The following is a 17,613-nucleotide window of genomic DNA, read 5'->3' as shown; positions in this document are numbered from 1 at the left end:
TATTTTCTTTGATATCTTAAGTTTTCTTCTATGTCATTAATTTTTATTTTTAATAATATGTATTCTGTTTCTTGCAGTTTATAATTTATTATTAGCTCTGTAATGGTATGATTTGGTCCTCAATTTGTTGCCTTTGGTCTGTGATCTCCTAAAAGGTTGTGAGAAAATAAATGACTTATGCTCCTTAATTTTGTTTTCTTCTATGTGTATTTTTTCATGATATCTCCCTCTCTCTCTTTCTGTCTCTTCCTCTGCATGCAGTTTCTTTTCCCTATATTTATGCTCAAACTTGCATCATTCTTGTCTCTAGACGTTCTATTTGCTGTAATGAAATTCTTCTCAATCTAAGGTTAGTTTGATCTCACTTCTGAACTACAATTTGAGGCCAATGTACCACATTCTATCTACTCTTCAGTACTCTGCAAGAGATTGGAGTGAGGAATACAGTATTAGAAGATGAACAATCTTTGGTAGCATGCTTAGGGTCTGCTCTTTCCCTTAAGATTCTCCTACATCTGTCACCCCAGAACCCACCCCCACAACTGGAGGCATATCTCAGTTCCATTGGGGGATACGCTCAGCTTGTATTATTTCCCAATTGTGTTCCAGAATCTCTACCTCTTTTAAGGTGCAGATACTTTTTCACTCGTTTCTCCACAGCAGGTGTTTCCACCGTTCTGTTCAGAACAATAAAAAGATCAGCTTTTTTTTTTTTTTTTTTTTTTTTGAGACAGGATCTCACTCTGTTGCCCAGGCTGGAGTGCAGTGGTACAATCAGCTCACTGCAACCTCTGCCTCCCCGGTTCAAGCGATTCTCCTGCCTCAGCCTCCAGAGTAGCAGGGACTACAGGCATGTGCCACTATGCCCAGCTAGTTTTTGTATTTTTAGTAGAGATGGGGTTTCACCATGTTGGCCAGGCTGGTCTTGAACTCCTGACCTCAAGTAATCCACCTGCCTCATCCTCTCAAAGTGCTGGGATTACATGCCTGGCCAAAAAGATCAGCATTTTGATTATATTTATTACTTTCTAGATTTTAAAATATAAATTAGAAATCTCAGGTTTTTGTTGACTAGCTGGTAAGATGGTTAAGGTTAGGAGCTGAGCCATGTTGCCTCTCTGCTTTACTCCATAGTCCTCATGTTTTGTTGGGACCATGTTTTGAAGTTTATTGCATTATGCTGATAATGACTTTTAGGGGTTTTTGAAATTTTTTTCCAATTTTGTAGGTATTATGGGAGGGCAATTTAGTGTAGCCTTAATGAAGTTGAATAATGCCTCCTATATGTAGTCCTGGACTTGTATTGTCTACTTGACCACCAGTGACCCAAGACCAGGACACTTTATTCTGCCACTGGTCAAACCCTGAGATCATGAGAAGGTGTTAAAACAGCCAACTGTGGCATGAAAAATGACAAACATGTCCTCCAAACATATCTTGTTGCTTATGAGGGGAGATATTATGTTAACCCTTTACATCTGTCACTAAAAACTTACCTCTTTCATGGCCTGAGCTCCCTAGAAATCAATGTTCTAATTAGAAAACAGTAGCTAATCTGCCCAAATGCTAATAAATGAGAGTTGTGATTTATCTAGCAACAGGGGAACAGCTCAGCATTAACAATTAAAAGGTCTGTAGAGGACAGAGCTTTTTTTCCTTACTCTTCCCCTTAGCTGATTGAGTTCAGCCCTATGCTATAAATAGCCCTTGTAATTAATGGCTATCTGTTTGAAAATCAGTTATCAGGACCACAGTTTAGGAGCCTTTACCTCTGAAATTCATAGAGCCTATTTTATGTCTCAGTGATAAGGGAATGATAATGTGAGTTCAAAGCTAAACCTACCTACCCACAAAGACCAAACCACATCATAGCCTACCAAGGCATTCTTCAGTCTTCACGATAATGGATACAGATTTTTAAATAATCAATCCAACTGCAAGGAGAAGTACTCATCTTTAATATAGCCAGAATGTTTGGCTAAAGCCTGCTGCACTCCAGTCATTTCGTGACTCTATAAGCTAAAGTCAAAATTTATATCAAAGGCATGAGTTTGCAATTAGCTGAGCAAGGTCTTTTAGAGACCCCCAAAGAGTTCATTTTTTCCTACATTGAACAAATTAACTGTGTGGTTCATAAAGTTCTTCTTCACTTTAACCTGACTGGACACAGAGTTAAAGGGGGAAAATAGCATGTCTAAACCAAATTGAATAGTGATTTTCTAGACAACACTCCCCAGAAGGGACCCTCCTTGGGAAATGCCACTCAGTGCTAGAGTAAATCTCAAATTTCAGTGAAGGCTTTGTCATTCACAGTAAAAGATGCTTGCATATCTTGCATGTTTTCTTCTAGTATTTTTTTTATTTCGTTCGGTATTGCCTACTTACATAATACCCATGCAGAGCTCCTAGCAGGTCCCAGAGCCTGCCATATTGTTTCATGACACTACACATTTATTAAAACTGTTTCCACTATGTAGATGGCCTTTTCTGGCCAGTTTGCATGTCATCTCCCTCTATTAGGCCCCCCAGCATCACCACCACCAGCCTCCAATCTAACTGATAACTCCCTTCCTCAGGTTCCCACTCTACCTCTACATTTTTCTGTCTTAATACCAGTAATCTTTACATCCACTTGATTGGTTTCTTGACCATCTCTCTCCAGGCATAAGGTCTTATTCTTACTCAAATGTACATTTCCTAAATGCTTGTTGACTATATAAGTGATTATTGAACAACTACAGAGCACCCAGTCTTTGCTAACACTTGGTAAAACTCAAAAAGACGGGGATTTTTTCTCTTTGTTCCCAATGAATTGATAAACCAGTGGGGAAGACAGACTTCTCTACAACTAGACACAGCAAGTCAAAAAGAGGGGTCTAGGCAGGTGATGAGGCTGAGTTGTTGGTTGGTGAGGCAGCAAACACCTAAAAGCTCACCATGTTTTAATGTCTCTTCTGTGATTTTCATAATCAAAACACACATGCTTCAATCATATGTTTCACATTGCTTACTAATGTCTTTGCATTATAACTCAGACCTGTGCTTCTAAACGAATGTGCACACAAATCACCCAGTGATCTTGTTAAAATGCACATTCTTATTCAAGAGTTCTGGGAGGGGCCTGAGATTCTGAATTCCTAACAAGCTCCCGGGGAATGCCAATATGGCTGATCCATGAATGCCTCAAGTAGCAAGCCTCCACACCATTGTAATGTCAATGTAAACATTGTTGAAATGGCACCAGTTTTTGGAAAAGCTCCTGGACTCCCTACCTAAACTCTTCTGACTGTAATTAAACATGATCGGCCAGGCGCGGTGGCTCACGCCTGTAATCCCAGCACTTTGGGAGGCCGAGGCGGGCGGATCACGAGGTCAGGAGATCGAGACCATCCCGGCTAACACGGTGAAACCCCGTCTCTACTAAAAATACAAAAAATTAGCCGGGCGTGGTAGTGGGCGCCTGTAGTCCCAGCTACTCGGGAGGCTGAGGCAGGAGAATGGCGTGAACCCGGGAGGTGGAGCTTGCAGTGAGCCACGCTAGTGCCACTGCACTCCAGCCTGGGCGACAAAGCAAGACTCCGACTCAAAAAAAAACAAAAAAAAAAAACCATGATCAACGTTACACCAAGAGAGGTAGATTCAGCAGTGCCCAGAAAAAAACTGGCAAGATGCCTTGAAACTGTTACCTCTTGGCCTTTGTTTTACTATCTGAACACAAAAGGTCTTTGCTCCTGCACTTTAGGTCTGCTGCTACAAGATGAATGTAGTCTGAAGGTGTGGCAAGTTTTATCCAGATATTCAAGATTGCCTTTCTCTGCTAAAGTCTCTTCCATATTTAAACCATAACATCCCAGGTTCTTTATGGAAATAGAAATACCTTCTAAGAAAACTCTAAAACTTTAATCTGTTTAAACAATCATAAGAAAGAATACTTAAGTGAATTTTACAAAGGAAAAAAGAAGCTCTGGGCCAGGCATGGTGACTTATGCCTGTAATTCTAACTCTTTGGAAGGCTGAGGCAGGAGAATCACTTGAGCCCAGGAGTTCAAGACTAGCCTGGGCAACACACGGAGACCCTGGCTCTACAAAAAAAAAAAAAAAAAAAATTAATTAGCCAAGCATACACCTGTAGTCCTAGCTACTCGGGAGGCTGAAGTGGGAGGATCACTTGAGCCTAAGAGTTCGAGGCTACAGTGAACCATGATCGTGCCACTGCATTCCAGCCTGTGTGACAGATCGAGACCTTATCTTAGAAAGAAAGAAAGAGAGAGAGAGAGAGAAAGAAAAGAAAAGAAAAAAGAAACAAAACCAAAAAACCTCTGTAAGCATCCCATGGGAATCTATTTTCTTAACTCTTAATGATTCCAAGACAACATCTGTTAACTTTTTCAATTCATTAGAGTCTACCACTCAAAATGACAACATCTGTTAACTTTTTCAAGTCGGTAGAGTCTACCACTCAAAATGAAAGTCAAAATCCATTAGACCACTAATTTCTTATTTGTGAGTTTTGAGTTATCTTTCCACCAAGACAAGATCCCTACTTGAGATTTTATCTTTTGTAGGTCTTTTTCCTCTCTTCCCCATATCATTCTTGAGCACTAGCCTAGCCCAAACCAAGTGTCCTATGTGTGTCTTCTTCCAATCCGGTAGGTGTCACACTCCTCCTATCTGCCGTTCAACTTTGCCTTGCTATAATATGCTTTTTAACAGGCAATCTTGGTTATTTGGTCTCCTCTTGCATATTTAGTTTTTGCATCTTTTTTTTCTAACAATGTAATGGTAAACTGAACAGAAGTGGAACTCTTTTCACTGGGCACAACATATAGAAGGCAATGGCAGCCATAGCTTGCGCCATGCATAGCCTGGAGTAGACAAACCTAAATGAACTTTCTTCCTTCTCACTTCTCACGGACTCATTTAGGTGAACGCCAAAGATGACGAAGGTGTCCTCGTTGGATCCTGGGACAATATCTATGCCTATGGCGTCCCCCCATCGGCCTGGACTGGAAGCGTTGACATTCTATTGGAATACCGGAGCTCTGAGAATCCAGTCCGGTATGGCCAATGCTGGGTTTTTGCTGGTGTCTTTAACACATGTAAGTATCCAACTGAGTAATTTCTTTTTAATATAAAGGAAACTTCACTTTAAGACATTTTATCTATAACCTAACAAAGAGACATAGCAGCCCCTGTTGACACTGTAGAATTTATGGGTGAGCCATTCTGGGATGTAGTCAATGCATAATTAAATTGTAGTGGGCCAAATATGCTCATAGTTTCTCTTTGACTGCAGAATATTTATAGAAAGAATGATAGACTATTTCCTGTGTAATCCATCACTTAACACCCGAAGAAATAGAGGGTTACAGTAAAAATATAGAGAAAAAAGCCATTTTCTTTTCAGCCACCACATTTTAAAAAAACTAAAACAGTTAAAACTAAAATAATAAATAACAAAAGATATATATTGCTTATCATTGAGAAGCTGTATAAATATGCGTATTTATTTATTATTGAGAATTTTATAAATATATCCACTTAATTTTTATCCCAGTTATGGAAAGTATTATCGCAGGTGGTCTCATATTCATTTTTCCACATGTCTCAATGCCCCTGAGCAATTAGAGATCAGAACATAATGAACAATCTTTCCCTCTCCAGTTTCCCCTCTGGTTTTTAATCCACCCAACACCCAATCTGTAGAGGAAAGCATATGAGAACAGAATTATTCTCTTCAGTGTCATGCATCATTTTTCAAAGTGGCATTTGCCTCTCTAGACCCAGACGATATTACAATTAATTCAGTGAATATTTTTAAAAATACATTTATTTCAGTATGTCTTCATCATTGGTAATGATTTTCATTCACAAGCCATTTCTACAGCCTTGGAGAAACATTAAGCTCAAGTTGGGGTGTCCTTTCTGCCTGCTCATTAATAAAGAATTTTTACCTAGTTAACATTTTTTAAATCAAAAACAAAGGGAGGGATTGGAGGCTGGAGGGAGGTCATTTAAAAAACTGATTACAAAACCTATTTGTTTTAGCTCAAAGTCTCAACAGTCTAAGACTTGGTGACCTAAATTAAAAAAAAAAAGTCATGAGTTTTGTTTTGTTTTGTTTTCCCATAGTATCAAACAGGATAAGATTATTCTCTTAGCCATTTAAATATAACCCAGGGAAGAAGGAATACATATTTCTTGGGAGCAATGAAAATCAAAAGTATAGTCCCCTGGAAGCACTGGTCTCTGAAGTTCCAGATAGAAGCCGGAACTTCATGGTAGGTTAAAAGTTGGAGGTCATCCCCTCCCTCGAGGCTCCCAAACCAAGACAAGGTAAAAGATGCCCAACAGAGGCAACCACTCTTGTGAAATGATTTTAGGAAGACAGAAAGGACCCAAGTTCTCCCCATGCCTACAATTTCACTATCCCAGTGTAATTCCTTCCGGCTCACAACAAGATAAAATAGTGAACACCTTACATCCGTTCGTGTCATTGGCATAAAAAGGTTATCCAATCTATGCCTGAAAACAGGCTTTGGCGGTAAATCAAGAAAAGGCAGAAACACACAGTGGGGAAGTCACAATGAGAGTAAACCTGAAGATGGAAATTGGGGGAAGGAGGAACAGGTGCCCTAAAGTCAAGCCTCACTTTCTTGAAATTATGAGTAAGGCAGAGTCTTGACCAAGTCGTGTCTGGGATAATGTGAATTAGTGTTCAGCCAGAAACAGAATGAGAGTGGCAATCGTTTTATTGGTAAGACCCTGGGTGAACAGGGCTGAAAATCAAGAAAGGAAGATGGGAACGGGAGGCCCGTGGCAGCTGCCACTGTTGTTTGGGGCATTAAGATCAAGTCCTTTAAGGAGGGGGACCCTTGAATCTCTACCAGACTCCAGTTTGGACTTCCAAGGTTGTTCTGTTGAAGGAGGTGGGTAGTCTTTGGTTAAAAATGCTAAACTATTCTGAAGGAGAAAATAAAAAGGCAAGCCAAGTCATTAATCTTAAAATTGTCAGCTGAATTATTTTCAATGAGCCCTGATGTCTGGTGTCCTGGGAGGCAGGGAGGGCATTTGGATTAAGTTTAATCAATAGGTACATATGGCAAGAAAGGTATTCAGGTAATTTGTTATCTATTAAAATGAATCTGTGGTGTCACCCACCAATGCATGTCACAGGAGCAAATTCTGGCCAAGACAGCAAATTCCACCAAGGACCTACTCTGTAAATTCCTAACTTCCTATTAGTGGGTTTTTAAAATTGTATTTTCAGGAACATAGTCCCATTCATGGGACTGAAATAATACTACGTTGATGATCAAACGCTTAGAAACGAAACAATTAGAACCCTGTTGGGATTCTATTCTAGTTGGCTTCACTTGACACCAGCTGCAATTCTGAAGGATCACACAGCACGATTTCTCTCTACCGCCCCCATGGGGTTGAATGACCACCCTTTTCCAGCATGGAACATTTGAGAATAACATGTCCAAAGGGTTTTTCATGTTGGGTCAGGAAGAAAGTCCCCTACAAGAAGGGTTTTTTCACTCTGTGTTTATTAAATGCTGGTGATGTGTTTAGCTGTGGTCTGTCCTTTCCTGTAGTTTTACGATGCCTTGGAATACCAGCAAGAATTGTTACCAATTATTTCTCTGCCCATGATAATGATGCCAATTTGCAAATGGACATCTTCCTGGAAGAAGATGGGAACGTGAATTCCAAACTTACCAAGGATTCAGTGTGGTGAGTTTGATTGACAATGGCATTGGCTGATGTCACATTATAGTAATGTTACACATCTACCACAAGATAGACTCAATCTGATGTTTCTGTTCTATTTTGAGGACCATTAAACAGCACAGGCAGAAAAGTCTGATTGTCAAAGAATGTTTTAGCAAATGATTAGAAATGTTACTGAAGAGACAGTTTGGGTTCCTAGTGATAAAAATCAATCATTCCTTATAACAGCAACCACCAAAAAAAGTCATAGTTTTAGCTGCTGCATATGCCTATACTAGTTCCTCTCTACCTTGATATATTAATATTACAGTTAATAGCAGAAGTATTGGAGCCAAGCGTTCTCTGGGTCAGTGCCCTGGGACTAATAGAGCTAACATTTATTTAGTATTTACTATGCATCGGTCTTGGTGTATGCATGATCTTATCCAGTTCTTTTTAGTTGTATCAGGTGGATGTTATTAATATCGCCATTTACAAATGAGGAAACTGAGGCCCAAAAAGGCTTGCTCATGGTCATACATCTGGTGAGCTGGGAATAAACCCAAATGCTTCTGACCATTAACCACAACCTTTTAAATGACTTCAGCAGTATAGGTTTTCTTTTCGAATGTAAAGATGATATTCTCCTTGACTATATTGTCACCTTTCATTGAGATATAGAAATGGGAGTAAAGCTGAAATTGTTCCCCAAAACCAGCTGTGGGGTTCTCTCACTGCCCTGAACAGCTTTGTTACAAGCTGGCTAGAGGGAGCTTAAGATCCCAGGGAAATTCCATTTTTCCTTGAGACCCCCTAAGTCCAAATCAATACACTAAGAAGAAACGAAAAAAATCCTAAGAGTTTAAGTAGGAAGAATTTTTATCAAGGTCTGTGTGGAAGGAAATTGGGGCATAAGTTCCTCTGTGGTCAGGCATTGAGCTAGGTAGAACTTCTAAGTCAAAAATGAGTCTCATGCACAAATAATAAAGCTAAAACACTTTCCGTTACACAAGCATCCAAATGGGAATGGTAGGAAGTTACAAGTTCATTTTAAGCAAAACTAAAAGTTAGAAGTGCCTGAACTTCTTCATGTTACAGGAATGGATCACAGTTGTAGCAGCAGTATTAACTCACCAGTAGGGGCACACATTCATTGGAGAATGTTGAAATGAAATTGCTGAATGAGTAGCAAAGTGCTACCATGAATTAAAAATAGTTTGGTTCATTGGAAGGGAATGAGCTGAGCCATAGTAAGCTGGAGGGCACATGTAAGACAAAACCTTGTCTCTGTAAATTGAACAGAAATTTAAAGAACACTTTAAGCCTGCAGAATTATAATATAGCAGCCCTGCATGTATATGAGATGACAAAACAGACCAAAATAGTCACCCCAAAAACTCATTGCAATTGTTAAAAATGACAAAAAGATAGTTATTTGGCATTCTCCATATCTCTTCCTTACAAACACACAGACACACACACACACACAGACACACACACACACACACACACAGCCTTTGTAGCTAAGTGCAGTTCAAAGTTATCTTTCCCAGCTCCTTGATTCAGATACCTCCCATCATCAAATAAGTCCCTATGAGGCACTCCTACAAATAACCCCACAGGCCCTAAACAGAATTAATACAAAATTGCGAAGGTAGATCTTGCTCTTGGTAACCCTGTCCTCTTTCAGGTCCCTGCTCCAATTTACTTCCCCTTTTCCTGGCACCATTTGTTCCTTTGGTGCCTTACTCAAATATCCCATCACCCTGGGACTGTTCTTCCTGGCCTGGGACCCTCACCCACCCTCCACTGCAGACCACTGCCCGAGACTCCTCTTCCCTTCCTTTGCCTGGCTTGTAGTAGGTTTTCAACGCATGATGCCTGATCAGATGCTCTGACTGACTGCGGGGCTGAGACCAGCACAACTCAGGACGTGCCCAGACCATGAAGCACAGGGATTAAAGGGCTCAGTGGGATCTGAGGCCAAGACTTGGCTCTGCTACTGCCCAAGCTGTGTGACCTTGGGCAAGGCACAACCTCTCTGTGCCTCTTTTCTCCTCAAAAGTGGAGAGAACAATATTCCCTGCTTCACTCAGCACAGAGCCGAGCATAACAGGTGCCTAATGAACGTTAGCTTCTATTATTGCCTTCATTATTAGTCACACAGCTGGAATTTCTTAGAGGCAATATGTTTCCATCAACGCAAGTACATCAAAGCGGTCAGAAAAAGAGGGATGCCCAGTGTCCTAAGATGACTGTGCTATTTCTGTTACTTTGGGGTATTTTTAAAGAAAAAGCAGACACTTGGCCTCACCAGTGCAAACACCCATGCACCTTAGAAGTTATAGGTGGTCCAGGAAAACAAGAGTGTGGCTAAGACTCTCCTGGATTGAGGAGGTTAGTGCGGGCTGTCCCCAGACAGATCAGCCAGTGCATGATCACCACAGCCACACTCCTATGTCAAGCTCTGGCTTGGGCAGCTACTTGCTGTGTGGCTTTGAGAAAATGACTTCACCTCTCTGAGCTTCATTTTCTTCATTAGTAGAATGAAAGTAATCTTAGTAGTTACCATTTCCTGATGGAGTGGCTATAATGATTAAATCAGGTCATCCAGGTAGAGTGCTTACCATAGAGGTAGGCCTGATGCTGATTTAATTATTATTGGTCACTGGTAAGAAGCAGGGGCTGCCTGAGCGTAGGGCTGGTGAGGAAGGGTGAGGGTGAGGGTGGAGGCTAAACAGGGGCTGAGGTGGGGGTGGGAATGATTTGCTAGGCATCAGCTTACCTCTGTGAGGTCAGTGCAGTGTAGACTGGCAACACATGGCCTGATGGATTTCCTAGCAAGGATCTCAGGAGCCATTGGCCTCATACTTACCTCCCTCCACAGGCTCTGGTCAAACACACCCACCTCAACCTGTCTTCCCCGCTCCTGGTTGGTATGTGGCTGGGGCCCCTCTCTTCTCCAAGTAAAGGAGACCTGAGAACAATCTCTCATCCTCCACCATCTACTTCTTCTTCAACACTCAGGCCCCAATGGTCCACAGTTTGTGATGAATCAGTTTGTCCAGTTAGGTCTCAGTGACTCAGGGTGTCCTCTTCTCCATGACTCAGCCAAATCCCAGCCTGCCAAAACCAGAAATCAGCCAGTAGGGAGGCTCAGAGGAAGAGTACAAGAGGGTGTGAGGGGTGTATTCTGCTCGCCACACTCCAGGGCCAAGAGTGACAAGTTTGGCTCTGTCTCTTGCTGTGACCCTTCTCGCCTTACTACTGCAGACCATCAAGGACGGACTGCTTCCTGGTTTGCCACCATAGGTCCCCTGCATGAAGGATGTTTCCTTCCAAGAGGGAGCCTCACCTCAGGGGGGCTACAGTTTTGCACAGAGCGGCCCCACTGTTGATGCCAACAGAGGCCATGGTCTGGGCTCCTTAGCTGTTCAGGAGAGGGCTGGGGACTCAGGAACCTCAGAAGGGCAGAGCAGGGCAGAGTAATTAGATCCCAGGGTAGCAAATGAAACCCCCAAGTGGGCAAATGCAAAGTAGCAGATCCCAGAAGGAGCAATTTTGGCCGCCTGTCCCCAGCGTGCTGATGAGTTCTGAATTATGTGTAACCTCTGGGGGGAAGTCAGCTATGAATCACTGGACAGTTTAATGAAGACGCTTGCTCAATGTTTAGCTGCAGTCCAAACAGCAAATAGAATATGAGGGCTCAGTGAAGAGGGAGTCAGGGCTACTCAGAGGGGCAGGGGGACAGCAACGGTTTGGCCTCACCTTGGAAGAGCTCAGCTTGATCACCTCATTATACGACGGTCACAGTCAAAATGGAAACAATTTTAAAAGACAGAGACGTTGGCACTTACTAGGATCAAGAAAGATTTTTCAATGAAAGGCTTCGCTCCTTCTAAATGAAGAAGCCTCCCTGTGTTCTTTTGCTGGCGAGAGTGTGGTCTGATAGGATGATTCTGGGTGAGGGTTGGTGTCCTCCTCTCAGCATTTCCCCACCGGAATGCACCCACCCACAGGGGGAGCAGTGTCTGATCTATTGTATTTTTGTTGTTTTGTCAGCGCGTAACAGTGTGCAGGGCATAGAGCAAGCACTGAATAAACAGAATTGGTTGGAAAAAATTTTTAATGCATAAAAACTCCATGCTGCAATGGGTGGTCTTAATCTATAAACAAAGCTTTTTCAAAGCACATTTTAGAGCAGAAATTAACCACCTTTCACACCTGGGACACTGCCCTAATCAGTGTATAATCCTAATTCTCATTATGTCCTCAGTACTCATATGGTGTTTTACACATTGTAGGTGCATTTTTGAAATTGAGATTGTTCTTCTATACATTATTTTATTTTTATTTTTATTTATTTATTTTTATTATTATACTTTAAGTTTTAGGGTACATGTGCACAATGTGCAGGTTAGTTACATATGTATACATGTGCCATGCTGGTGCGCTGCACCCACTAACTCGTCATCTAGCATTAGGTATATCTCCCAGTGCTATCCCTCCCCCCTCCCCCCACCCCACAACAGGCCCCAGAGTGTGATGTTCCCCTTCCTGTGTCCATGTGTTCTCATTGTTCAATTCCCACCTATGAGTGAGAATATGTGGTGTTTGGTTTTTTGTTCTTGCGATAGTTTACTGACAATGATGATTTCCAATTTCATCCATGTCCCTACAAAGGACATGAACTCATCATTTTTTATGGCTGCATAGTATTCCATGGTGTATATGTGCCACATTTTCTTAATCCAGTCTCTCATTGTTGGACATTTGGGTTGGTTCCAAGTCTTTGCTGTTGTGAATAATGCCACAATAAACATACATGTGCATGTGTCTTTATAGCAGCATGATTTATAGTCCTTTGGGTATATACCCAGTAATGGGATGGCTGGGTCAAATGGTGTTTCTAGTTCTAGATCTCTGAGGAATCGCCACACTGACTTCCACAATGGTTGAACTAGTTTACAGTCCCACCAACAATGTAAAAGTGTTCCTATTTATCCACATCCTCTCCAGCACCTGTTGTTTCCTGACTTTTTAATGATTGCCATTCTAACTGGTGTGAGATGGTATGTCATTGTGGTTTTGATTTGCATTTCTCTGATGGCCAGTGATGGTGAGCATTTTTTCATGTGTTTTTTGGCTGCATAAATGTCTTCTTTTGAGAAGTGTCTGTTCATGTCCTTTGCCCACTTTTCGATGGGGTTGTTTGTTTTTTTCTTGTAAATTTGTTTGAGTTCATTGTAGATTCTGGATATTAGCCCTTTGTCAGATGAATAGGTTGCGAAAATTTTCTCCCATTTTGTAGGTTGCCTGTTCACTCTGATGGTAGTTTCTTTTGCTGTGCAGAAGCTCTTGAGTTTAATTAGATCCCATTTGTCAATTTTGGCTTTTGTTGCCATTGCTTTTGGTGTTTTGGACATGAAGTCCTTGCCCATGCCTATGTCCTGAATGGTATTGCCTAGGTTTTCTTCTAGGGTTTTTATGGTTTTAGGTCTAACGTTTAAGTCTTTAATCCATCTTGAATTGATTTTTGTATAAGCTGTAAGGAAGGGATCCAGTTTCAGCTTTCTACATATGGCTAGCCAGTTTTCCCAGCACCATTTATTAAATAGGGAATCCTCTCCCCATTGCTTGTTTTTCTCAGGTTTGTCAAAGATCAGATAGTTGTAGATATGTGGCGTTATTTCTGAGAGCTCTGTTTTGTTCCATTGATCTATATCTCTGTTTTGGTACCAGTACCATGCTGTTTTGGTTACTGTTGCCTTGTAGTATAGTTTGAAGTCAGGTAGTGTGATGCCTCCAGCTTTGTTCTTTTGGCTTAGGATTGACTTGGCGATGCAGGCTCTCTTTTGGTTCCATATGAACTTTAAAGTAGTTTTTTCCAGTTCTGTGAAGAAAGTCATTGGTAGCTTGATGGGGATGGCATTGAATCTGTAAATTACCTTGGGCAGTATGGCCATTTTCACGATATTGATTCTTCCTACCCATGAGCATGGAATGTTCTTCCATTTGTTTGTATCCTCTTTTATTTCCTTGAGCAGTGGTTTGTAGTTCTCCTTGAAGAGGTCCTTCACATCCCTAGTAAGTTGGATTCCTAGGTATTTTATTCTCTTTGAAGCAATTGTGAATGGGAGTTCACTCATGATTTGGCTCTCTGTTTGTCTGTTGTTGGTGTATAAGAATGCTTGTGATTTTTGTACATTGATTTTGTATCCTGAGACTTTGCTGAAGTTGCTTATCAGCTTAAGGAGATTTTGGGCTGAGACAATGGGGTTTTCTAGATATACAATCATGTCGTCTGCAAACAGGGACAATTTGACTTCCTCTTTTCCTAATTGAATACCCTTTATTTCCTTCTCCTGCCTAATTGCCCTGGCCAGAACTTCCAACACTATGTTGAATAGGAGTGGTGAGAGAGGGCATCCCTATCTTGTGCCAGTTTTCAAAGGGAATGCTTCCAGTTTTTGCCCATTCAGTATGATATTGGCTGGGGGTTTGTCATAAATAGCTCGTATTATTTTGAGATACGTCCCATCAATACCTAATTTATTGAGAGTTTTTAGCATGAAGGGTTGTTGAATTTTGTCAAAGGCCTTTTCTGCATCTATTGAGATAATCATGTGGTTTTTGTCTTTGGTTCTGTTTATATGCTGGATTACATTTATTGATTTGCATATATTGAACCAGCCTTGCATCCCAGGGATGAAGCCCACTTGATCATGGTGAATAAGCTTTTTGATGTGCTGCTGGATTCGGTTTGCCAGTATTTTATTGAGGATTTTTGCATCAATGTTCATCAAGGATATTGGTCTAAAATTCTCTTTTTTTGTTGTGTCTCTACCAGGCTTTGGTATCAGGATGATGCTGGCCTCATAAAATGAGTTAGGGAGGATTCCCTCTTTTTCTATTGATTGGAATAGTTTCAGAAGGAATGGTACCAGTTCCTCCTTGTACCTCTGGTAGAATTCGGCTGTGAATCCATCTGGTCCTGGACTCTTTTTGGTTGGTAAGCTATTGATTATTGCCACAATTTCAGATCCTGTTATTGGTCTATTCAGAGATTCAACTTCTTCCTGGTTTAGTCTTGGGAGAGTGTATGTGTCGAGGAATTTATCCATTTCTTCTAGATTTTCTAGTTTATTTGCATAGAGGTGTTTGTAGTATTCTCTGATGGTAGTTTGTATTTCTGTGGGATCAGTGCTGATATCCCCTTTATCATTTTTTATTGCATCTATTTGATTCTTCTCTCTTTTTTTCTTTATTAGTCTTGCTAGCGGTCTATCAATTTTGTTGATCCTTTCAAAAAACCAGCTCCTGGATTCATTAATTTTTTGAAGGGTTTTTTGTGTCTCTATTTCCTTCAGTTCTGCTCTGATTTTAGTTATTTCTTGCCTTCTGCTAGCTTTTGAATGTGTTTGCTCTTGCTTTTCTAGTTCTTTTAATTGTGATGTTAGGGTGTCAATTTTGGATGTTTCCTGCTTTCTCCTGTGGGCATTTAGTGCTATAAATTTCCCTCTACACAGTGCTTTGAATGCGTCCCAGAGATTCTGGTATGTTGTGTCTTTGTTCTCATTGGTTTCAAAGAACATCTTTATTTCTGCCTTCATTTCGTTATGTACCCAGTAGTCATTCAGGAGCAGGTTGTTCAGTTTCCATGTAGTTGAGTGGTTTTGAGTGAGATTCTTAATCCTGAGTTCTAGTTTGATTGCACTGTGGTCTGAGAGATAGTTTGTTATAATTTCTGTTCTTTTACATTTGCTGAGGAGAGCTTTACTTCCAAGTATGTGGTCAATTTTGGAATAGGTGTGGTGTGGTGCTGAAAAAAATTTATATTCTGTTGATTTGGGGTGGAGAGTTCTGTAGATGTCTATTAGGTCCACTTGGTGCAGAGCTGAGTTCAATTCCTGGGTATCCTTGTTGACTTTCTGTCTCGTTGATCTGTCTAATGTTGACAGTGGGGTGTTAAAGTCTCCCGTTATTAATGTGTGGGAGTCTAAGTCTCTTTGTAGGTCACTCAGGACTTGCTTTATGAATCTGGGTGCTCCTGTATTGGGTGCATATATATTTAGGATAGTTAGCTCTTCTTGTGGAATTGATCCCTTTACCATTATGTAATGGCCTTCTTTGTCTCTTTTGATCTTTGTTGGTTTGAAGTCTGTTTTATCAGAGACTAGGATTGCAACCCCTGCCTTTTTTTGTTTTCCATTTGCTTGGTAGATCTTCCTCCATCCTTTTATTTTGAGCCTATGTGTGTCTCTGCATGTGAGATGGGTTTCCTGAATACAGCACACTGATGGGTCTTGACTCTTTATCCAATTTGCCAGTCTGTGTCTTTTAATTGGAGCATTTAGTCCATTTACATTTAAAGTTAATATTGTCATGTGTGAATTTGATCCTGTCATTATGATGTTAGCTGGTTATTTTGCTCGTTAGTTGATGCGGTTTCTTCCTAGTCTCGATGGTCTTTATATTTTGGCATGATTTTGCAGCGGCTGGTACTGGTTGTTCCTTTCCATGTTTAGCGCTTCCTTCAGGAGCTCTTTTAGGGCAGGCCTGGTGGTGACAAAATCTCTCAGCATTTGCTTGTCTGTAAAGTATTTTATTTCTCCTTCACTTATGAAGCTTAGTTTGGCTGGATATGAAAATCGGGGTTGAAAATTCTTTTCTTTAAGAATGTTGAATATTGGCCCCCACTCTCTTCTGGCTTGTAGAGTTTCTGCCGAGAGATCCACCGTTAGTCTGATGGGCTTCCCTTTGAGGGTAACCCGACCTTTCTCTCTGGCTGCCCTTAACATTTTTTCCTTCATTTCAACTTTGGTGAATCCGACAATTATGTGTCTTGGAGTTGCTCTTCTCAAGGAGTATCTTTGTGGCATTCTCTGTATTTCCTGAATCTGAACGTTGGCCTGCCTTGCTAGATTGGGGAAGTTCTCCTGGATAATATCCTGCAGAGTGTTTTCCAACTTGGTTCCATTCTCCCCATCACTTTCAGGTACACCAGTGAGATGTAGATTTGGTCTTTTCACATAGTCCCATATTTCTTGGAGGCTTTGCTTGTTTCTTTTTATTCTTTTTTCTCTAAACTTCCCTTCTCACTTCACTTCATTCATTTCATCTTCCATCGCTGATACCCTTTCTTCTGGTTGATCGCATCAGCTCCTGAGGCTTCTGCATTCTTCACGTAGTTCTCGAGCCTTGGTTTTCAGCTCCATCAGCTCCTTTAAGCACTTCTCTGTATTGGTTATTCTAGTTATACATTCTTCTAAATTTTTTTCAAAGTTTTCAACTTCTTTGCCTTTGGTTTGAATGTCCTCCCATAGCTCGGAGCAATTTGATCGTCTGAAGCCTTCTTCTCTCAGCTCGTCAAAGTCATTCTCCATCCAGCTTTGTTCCTTTGCTGGTGAGGAACTGTGTTCCTTTGGAGGAGGAGAGGCGCTCTGCTTTTTAGAGTTTCCAGTTTTTCTGCTCTGTTTTTTCCCCATCTTTGTGGTTTTATCTACTTTTGGTCTTTGATGATGGTGATGTACAGATGGGTTTTTGGTGTGGATGTCCTTTCTGTTTGTTAATTTTTCTTCTAACAGACAGGACCCTCAGCTGCAGGTCTGTTGGAGTACCCGGCCGTGTGAGGTGTCAGTGTGCCCCTGCTGGGGGGTGCCTCCCAGTTAGGCTGCTCGGGGGTCAGGGGTCAGGGACCCACTTGAGGAGGCAGTCTGCCCGTTCTCAGATCTCCAGCTGTGTGCTGGGAGAACCACTGCTCTCTTCAAAGCTGTCAGACAGGGACATTTAAGTCTGCAGAGGTTACTGCTGTCTTTTTGTTTGTCTGTGCCCTGCTCCCGGAGGTGGAGTCTTCAGAGGCAGGCAGGCCTCCTTGAGCTGTGGTGGGCTCCACCC

At 41.3% G+C, this 17,613-nt stretch overlaps 1 protein-coding gene across 2 annotated transcripts in view; it reads left to right on the top strand.

Moving 5' to 3' along the window:
- Positions 1 to 17,613, top strand: part of F13A1 (coagulation factor XIII A chain) — a 176,464-nt gene that overhangs the window by 90,603 nt on the left and 68,248 nt on the right. For both annotated transcript variants that reach the window (XM_004043234.5, XM_063707306.1), the window contains 2 exons: positions 4,925 to 5,099; positions 7,602 to 7,740. In XM_004043234.5, coding sequence (XP_004043282.4) covers positions 4,925 to 5,099; positions 7,602 to 7,740 — 314 coding nt within the window. The remainder of the gene's footprint in view (positions 1 to 4,924; positions 5,100 to 7,601; positions 7,741 to 17,613) is intronic.

This window comes from Gorilla gorilla, chromosome 5 (assembly GCF_029281585.2).
Source record: "Gorilla gorilla gorilla isolate KB3781 chromosome 5, NHGRI_mGorGor1-v2.1_pri, whole genome shotgun sequence".
Classification (NCBI taxonomy): Eukaryota; Metazoa; Chordata; class Mammalia; order Primates; family Hominidae; genus Gorilla; species Gorilla gorilla.
The sequence above is the reverse complement of the archived record's forward strand: the minus strand, read 5'-3'. Positions and strand labels throughout refer to the sequence as shown.